Source organism: Monopterus albus, unplaced genomic scaffold (genome assembly GCF_001952655.1).
Source record: "Monopterus albus unplaced genomic scaffold, M_albus_1.0 scaffold19.1, whole genome shotgun sequence".
Taxonomy (NCBI): domain Eukaryota; kingdom Metazoa; phylum Chordata; class Actinopteri; order Synbranchiformes; family Synbranchidae; genus Monopterus; species Monopterus albus.
Genome location: NW_018127899.1, coordinates 2356305 through 2364771, shown reverse-complemented (window position 1 = coordinate 2364771; position 8467 = coordinate 2356305). Strand labels below are relative to the sequence as shown.

The following is an 8467-nucleotide window of genomic DNA, read 5'->3' as shown; positions in this document are numbered from 1 at the left end:
TTGTTTTGTTTTTTTGTCTTCCATCATCCCAGGATGCCTCCGCTGAGTGAGCACGCCACATGCTTCCCACCGTAACACTTCCATTATCTCAGCAGTGTCCCAGCATTTATCAGATATGTCTCACAGTGAGGCTGTAAATGCTGCTGTTTCCTGAAATCAGCTGGAAATGTTCACACTTGAAACACATCATACTGATATATTAACTGAACTGGTCAACGACAAATCGGGTCATCAGACACTGGGCCCCCTGGGATGCAGACATATAAAAGGCCCCCTTACCTTCCTACATAGACGCAAAATCCACAATTTGAAAACGTTCTGTCTCTGTTAGTAACTTTGCACCAATATTTTGTTGTTTTGCCTATTTTTGGCCATTTTGTGTCTTGTTTTAATAATTTTACATCTACATTTAGTTGTGGCCATTGTGCATCTCTTTGTAGGTCTACTTGTTTTCCAACCCGAAATCAAAAAAGTTGGGACGTTGCATTTCAGGGTTAGTATTGAAATGAAGAAAAGGACCGCCCAGACTGTTAGCAGCAACAAGTCCAAAAGCCAGGGTCTGTCATGGTCTGGATGTTGTGTCGGTGCCCGTGGAAAAGGGAACTTAACGTCTCTGAAGGCTCCATTAATGCCAAAAAACAGAGAGATGTTGGAGCAACACATGCTGCCTTCAAGACGATGTCTTTTCCAGGGACGTCCATGCATATTTCAACAAGACAATACAAAACCTCATAATGGACATTACCAAGGCCTGGCTGTGGAGGAAAAGGGTGTGAGTGCTGGACCAACCTGTCTGCAGTCCTGACCTGTCCTCAACGAAGACCCAGGACTGTTGGGCACCTTAAAACTTGTTTGCAGGAAGAATGGGACAAAATGACACCTGACACACTGAATCACTTGGTGTCCTCAGTCCCTAAACGTCTTTTAAGTGTTGTGAAAAGGAACGGCAGCGTAACACCGTGATCAACACTTTACTGTCCCAACCTTCTTGGGAATGTGTTGCAGCATCAGGACTGAAGTGAGTGTTTATTCTGAACAAAGAATGAAACTGATGAGGTGTCACATCAAATAATGTGCTGCTGGATTGTTTTCAATGTAACACAGGACACAGATAATTTACACATCACTGTTTTCAGTGATGCGGGGGTGTACAACTGTTTGATTGTTTTTATTTTTCTTTTTAGTTATTTTACTTCTCTTTGTGATTCTATTTGTTTTTGTCCTTAATGTTGTTTTGCATGTCCTTGGGCTTGTTTTGCATCTCTCTGTGGGTGTGTTGTAAATGTTTTTGCTCATTTTGCATCTATTCATTGTTCACTGACTTTCCAACAAGAAATGTTAACGATTACTTCATACCAGAGGACCCCTGATCACCTGGACCCTGGGCCTGTGCCTGGTAGGCCTGTTCATTAATCCATCCATGGCTACAAACTGGGATTCAGTGTCTTACCCTCCTCTACCATCTGATCTGTAGCCATGTTTAGTGGCTTTAAATTAGGGATAATAAGGGTTAAGACTGTTTAAAAACAGGCTGTCCTTCCCTCTCCTTCACCTGCACACCAACACTGAATCAGTGTGTTTTCAGGCGTTAAATATAGAAAATAGTCATAAACAGAAAATGGACTTCACATTGCCAAACACTGTGTAATGGAGACGCAGTGGATTAATCTCAGGTATCAGTGAACACCTGAGCACCTGCGAGGAGCCCTGCATCACTGCGCTGATTAATGAACAACTGCAATGCAGATCCATCCGCCGCCGCTCAGCACAGTTCATTTATCCAAAAAGAGAGGAGGCAATTTTGTAATCACTTCATTCATCAAAGACAGCGTCCAGAAGGAGGGACGCTGCTTTGTCCCCAGAGAACACGAGGAACGAACCGAAAGGAAACAGATGGAAACAGACAGACGGAAGAAAAGAAAACATGAAGTGTGCCTTGGTGCATTTAACCCTCCAAAGCTTAGCGAAAAGCTAAAACAGATGGATTATGTGTTCGTTTCTATTCAATCAAATTTAACAGAGCTGCCGTTCAATAGTAACAGCGTCGACTGATAACAAGCCAACGCTACAAGGTCCTTTTTTCAATCTCCACTTTAGATTTTTGATGAAGTAAAAAGTTCGGTTTTTGCTAAAGTTTTCCAAACCTCACTTTACCCTGTGATGGGAACAGGGAGTCTTATTGTATTTCCAGATTCTTCCTAGATGCCGCTCATCCAAAGTCATTCATTTTGGCCTTACAGCTGTGGAACTTTTTATTTAAATGAAAGTGAAATTACAAAAATTGCATCAAAGAACAGACAGCTAAGGTCTGATGAGCTACTAAAGAGAAAAATTTCCTTTATTCTTATCTTTTTTTATTTGTTCTTTGTATTATTTTTCATTTCACTTTTCTTTATTTCATTTTCATGTTACCATCCTGTACTTATTATTTTTTTCATCTTTACATTTCCTTGGTGTCTGCTTTCCTCTGTTTTCTGCAGAAACAAAACAAAAATTGCTGTTTTCTCTTAATTATGACTTAGAATCTGGTAATTATAAGATACAGATTTCATTATTACAAAATAGCCTTCATAGTATCTCAATTACCAGATATCTTAAGGGTCCTTTAAAACAAGTAACAATCACAATGTCTTATAATTACAGCACAAACACCTCCTGATTAAAAGAGAAAACTCTCATCTCCTAAAGATCTAATTATGTGACAAATACTGGATAAATTGTTAGAACACCTACTACCACTGAACAAGCTCCCACCACTATGCGGGCAATTCAATAAGAAACACCTGGTTTGCCCTGCACTGGTCCGTTCGCTGCTTGGGGCATGTGACCCGCCGCACGACTAAATTAAACTACTGTTACTGTTACACATGCATACGCACATACACATATTCCATACATCATTATTTCTGTCCTTCTGTCTTTTTCATTTCATCAGTATGTGTGTATAGCACACTATAACATATTGTAAACACATTCATCTGTGCATTGTGTCTGTACATGTGATTATGCCATTCTGTAACTATCCCGCTCAGAGTGAGACCTCCACACAGGAAGCCCGAGCATCGAGATGCGAGAGGACAAATAAGAACCGACTGCGGTCTGATTCTTCCTCTTGGCTCGGTGGTTGGAGCTCTGCTGGTGCATTTTAGAGGCAGAACATCAAAAATAAAAGCGAGCCTCAGATACAAACTGACACAAATACCAGCCTGCTGCTTTCACCAGCAGAGTAAAGGTCACTGAGATCCACACAGGGCTGCCGCTGAAGTCTGAGTTTTATTTAAGCCTTTCTGAACTCTGATTGCACTTTAGCTTCGAACACAGACTTTGAAAAATGTCTGAGAAGCTGGCTTGTACCTTGAATTTATTTATTTATTTATGTATTTATTTTTACAATTGTTTAAAGTAAAATAGAACTATACAAAGAGGCATCCATGGTACTATGTTAAAATAAGACTTCACAAGAAGATGTGTTTTATGGCTTTCAATACTTTGACTCCTGCGCATTTAAGGGAAGTATTGTACTTTTACTGCATTACATTTATTAAAACACTACTTCATTTTCAGAGACAACAGAATATGTTTATTAAATCTAAGGGGCTTTTACTAATGAAACTGCAAAACAATATATGAAGCAGTTAAAACCAGCTACACCTCAGTCAACTACAACATTAAAATCCATCTTAAATTTTGTTGCAATGATTAGTTATCAATTTGTGGATTGATTGATTGAATATAATCAGCAATTTTTCAAACAAAGAATGCAAAATATTCCCACTTCCACTTTATAATTTGTAAGGATTTTATGTTTTTCCCTGTTTTACATCATTGTGAAATGAATATTTGGACCGTTTGAAGATGCACTATGATTGTGCATTGTTTACTAATAGAAAATTAATACAACCAAAATCATTTGCAGCCAGTAAAAGAGTAACATAACCCTAACATGAGCCGTTCTCTAAAATGAGTACTTTTACTTTTGATATTTTAAGTAAATCTTCTTGCTAAAACCTTCAGACTTTTGTTTGAGTCATTTTAATTGGCATTGCTACTTTTACATAAGTAAATGTCACTAATGCATCTTCCACCACTGGCTACACGTCCCATGATATGGGTGTTGGTTCCCCCTGAAAAGGTGCCTTGGGTTGAATTAAGTCATATTTTATGTGAGGTTTTTTTTTTTAAGTGAAGTGTTTTTCTGTTTTGGACAGAGTTTATTTTACCTGGGACTGCAACAGAAAACCGAAACTGACATAAATACCACCACGCGACTCTGTAAAGGTCAGACAGATGCAAATAAAGGCTAAAGTTTGCTCTGAATACTTTATAAAATACAACTTTTACAGTGAATAATCTTTCACATTTAGAGTACTGTAGGGAGGGCAACCCAGAGGTGAGTATCAAAATCCATTCTTCACTTTTTGTGTTACAAAGCAACAAATGCCAGCAAAAACATTACCCCCACCCTTGGCAGATGTAATACACAATAGGGGTGACAGTACAGTATGTTGACATTAGCCTGAAAGCTAGTGTTGATTTTGGTAATGATTTTCTAATTATTTTTTGAGTGTTGGTTGCTGTTTTAACCAAAACAAAATCAGGTTGTTAAGGAGGTATTCCAAAGTATGTGGCAAAGGTCACAGACCTAGCTTAGCCTAGCTTCGTATAATGACTGAAAAGGGAGAAAATTGCTAGCCTAAATCTGCCAATAGAAAAATCCACCTGTTGGATATTGTTACCAAACAAACCAGACACAAATCCACCAGTATTTAGCTGGGGGTAGTGAAGAGCAGAGGGTGGACAGCGCTTAAATCTGTTTTCTTATTCTGCTGATTAGGTGAAAAGGCAATCGGTAAATAATGTAAGAAAAAAAGAGTCTGAAGGAGAAGATATATAGACGAGAGAGCAGCAGGAGAGACTGCGGTTCTTTATACAGCTGTTTCAGTCTCTGAAAATCATCGGGAGAGCCTGTGTATTCCTGCAGAGCAGAGCGAGTCCCTCCAGCTGTTGTCATCATTGTCTCCAGATGGCAGAAAGAGAAAGACAAAAAGACTGCCGGTCAGGAAAAGCAATGCAAATCCAGGCTGTTCCCATCTGGGCTTCGTCTACCCCACAGTCCAGAAGAGATGGGGGGTATTTGGAATGGGAGGTTCCGGCATGAACCTCAACTTGGCTTCAAGCTGTGAACTGAGTCTCAGAAAATATCCCTCATACATACTTTTAATTTATGAATTATGAATTATATGCTGAGCTATAACTTCAGCCCATTTTTATCCTATAGTTGTTTATATTTGGGCTAGCTTTTGAAACTGTCCTTCTGACTCCGAAGCCCCGATGGCCTGCACAGTTTGAAAAATCCTGATCAAAGGGAAGATCCCAAATTATTTTTGTGAACCTTGTCAAACATCAAAATTGTAGAATGTGTTATTATTAACTGCAGGAAATTTATATTAAGAGAGGAGAGAAAGCACAGATTAGCGCTAAGAGAAGAGGAGTGATAAAAAAAGAATACTGGAATATGGTGGAAGAAGCACTTCAACAATACAGATGCCACCACATAAAATTCCATAATCGTCTCACGTGCCTCAACCCACTGTGGACATCCCAAGGTTTCTAAAATGTGATGAAAATAAATCTGAGATCATACTCTGGTCAAATTCTGACACCTACTGGTCCCCAGTGTCTCGTCAGAGGGCAGTGGCGTCTTACCGTTGACACAGGCCGGTCTGGCTCGTGTTGTCCCAGCGATCTGCCCCTTCCTGCAGGCACAGCGGGCTGTCTGTCGGGCGATGGTCCTCTTAGGCTGGCTGCTGTCCCGGTCCAGAGTGACAATCTCACAGGTCCCTGCAGCCAGCTGACCTGAGGGATGCAAGAAAGTACATCATGTGAATATGATGTTTTATATTCACTCACACATGGGCTTAGTTTGAGTGTGAACAAATGCCTACAGCACTTGTTAAACATACAGCAGCAGTCAAGGAGGCTGGTGCACAGTGTGATGAGCCGAAAACCTATGACACCAAGAACGGTGAATGACATATGGAGGTGTAGCTCACAGATGAAACTCACTGACTGCCCTGACACCATCTCTGTTTATCTTCACTGAGAGAGAATACAGGCTTCCCAACAGCCATGATGTGTGTGCAAGTCTGCAACCTCGACGACCTCACTGAAAACACCATTACAAATATCCTTCCAATAAAAGCTCCACAATGATCTCTGTAACCACCTATGCAGATCAATCATTAATCATATAAAATAACTAATACAAATATTATTTCTTAATTGTGACCGATGATAATTTTGTTATTGTTAACAATCTTCCTCCGGTAAGAAGAAAATAACCTTTTGATGCTTATCATTTTTATCAGTTTAAATAACAGATGGAAGAAGACATTTGTGACATTTTTATAACCTGAACATTAAACTGATTAATGCAGGTGATTTGCTTCATGATAATGAAAATCCTCACAGAGCTCAGCTGAGACAGAGACTGATGGAGGGATGAATGCTGGGCAAAACAGACTAGGCAGATTAAAGCCTCGGGGATTTGGGGGGTGGGGTGTATTTGGTCGTCGTGGTGACAGCAGAAGCCCCCCCGCATGCTAATGAGCTGTCATCAATAGGGCCATGGAGTGTGCCCCCTTCACAGAGGACTGGACCCACAGCAACCAGGACCAGAGTAGAGAAAAGAGAAGGATCAGTTCAGAGAGACAGAGGTCAGAGGGGTCGAGAGTGACACAACCAACAACAACAATAACAACAGCTCATTAAAGACGAGTCTTTCTAAGAAAATAATACAATGATTCAACATTATCCCTGATCCAGCAACAAGCTGTTTGTGTCTGAAAACTCCTTCTGACAGGGAAACACGTTCTTTTCCCTTGTCTGGAAAAATCTTAGCAAATGGGTGACAGGCTTCCTTAAAGCAGTGATGTGGATGCAGACTTTCCGGGGGCTGATGTGACCAGGGTGACGGTCACATGACTGCTGAAGGTTACTTTAACTTTAAAGAGGTAATCCTGGTGACTAATAAGACACATGCACACACTGAGATAAAGCTGTGTACACATGAACACACAAACATGTAAACAATGCACATTTGCACCTGACTTCACACTTTGCATTATTTGTTTAGTACACTTTTGTATTTTATTACTACTACTACTACTTTTTTGGTGTTATTTTATTATTTTTGCTGCAATCTTAAGGAGCTGAAGTCTAAACATTTTACTCTCATACAAAAAAAAATCATACTGTTTTGTGCTGTAATATATTTTTAACTGGGCATAAAAAGTCTTTTTTAAAAATGCACTTTTTATGCTGAAATGTAAGAGGAGACAGTCAACGCACACAGAGCTCTGTGAGAGAACACAGTTTTCCTGTTGACTCCAACTCCTTATCTTACAGTTTCAGAGCTCCTCTGAAAAGCCACTCTGTCCTTCAGCTGTTCCTTCCTTTTTTGTCATTTCTGCAGCTGTAGCTGTTTGAAGCTCTGGCTGTCAGGATGAAAAGCCTCAGCTGTCAGACTGAAACAAGTTGCAGCAGCAGCAGCACTCAGAAGCTGAGAGGGTTTGATGTGGCGAGCAGTGTTCACTGTCAGCAGTCTTTGTGAAACCTGACTGAAGACAGTGTTGTTGTTTCTATCGACTCAGAATGATCGGTGCTGTCCATCAGTACGATATCGCTCAGGAGGATTCATGTCTGTGTGATGAGGCGGGGGGAGGTTTTCTTTCCAAAACACACAAGCTCCTCAACTTCAACAGGAACACAAGATTCTTAAATCCAAGAATCTATACTTACAGAGCCTTCCTCCACATTTCATAGTCATCGTTTAGCAAATATGTCCAGTGTTTGTCTTCTCTCTCCTATAGGTCTGGGGTGGTGGAGCTGCAGTGAAACCTTCCCCACACCGTAGCTTAGCTCATCAACCACACATGTTAAATAATTGTTGCGGTCCCTGTTTCTTCGAGGCCAACCGATAGTCTCTCTCCATGGCCTCACCAAACTCTTCCCAGACCCGAGTTTTTGCCTCCGCAACCACCCGGGCTGCAGACTCGGCAGACCCAAACGTATTGTGAGGGTCTGTTGGGAACGTTTAGCAGAATCCCCTATCAGAGAGATCTTCAACTCCCGCCTCCGGCAGAGCTTTGACCAAATCCTGGGGGAGGTTGGAGATATTGAGTCCAAGTGGACAATATTCTCCGCCTCCATTGTTGATGCGGCCATTTGGAGCTGTGGCCGTATGGGCTCCGGTGCCTATCGTGGCAGCAATCCCCGAACCCGGTGGTGGACACCGGAAGTAAGGGATGCTGTCAAGCTGAAGGAGTCCTTTGAGCCTGACTGGCTCGTGGGACTCCTGAGGCAGCTGACGGCAGTGACGTGCGGTCAGGGGAGGCAGGTGAGGCAGAGCCTCCCCTGTCAATCTTGAAAAGAAAAAAAAAGTTAACCATAAAATATAATAAATGTT

The 8467-nt window shown here is 41.2% G+C and overlaps 1 protein-coding gene across 4 annotated transcripts in view; it reads right to left on the bottom strand.

Annotated features, from left to right (window-relative positions):
• Window positions 1–8467, bottom strand: part of LOC109956460 (protein FAM19A5-like) — a 31578-nt gene that overhangs the window by 15170 nt on the left and 7941 nt on the right. For all 4 annotated transcript variants that reach the window (XR_002274406.1, XM_020593596.1, XM_020593595.1 and 1 more), the window contains exon 2: window positions 5707–5856. Coding sequence is in view for 3 of the 4 variants with exons in the window: in XM_020593596.1 (XP_020449252.1) it covers window positions 5707–5856 (150 nt within the window). In the remaining variant the exon portion in view is untranslated. The remainder of the gene's footprint in view (window positions 1–5706; window positions 5857–8467) is intronic.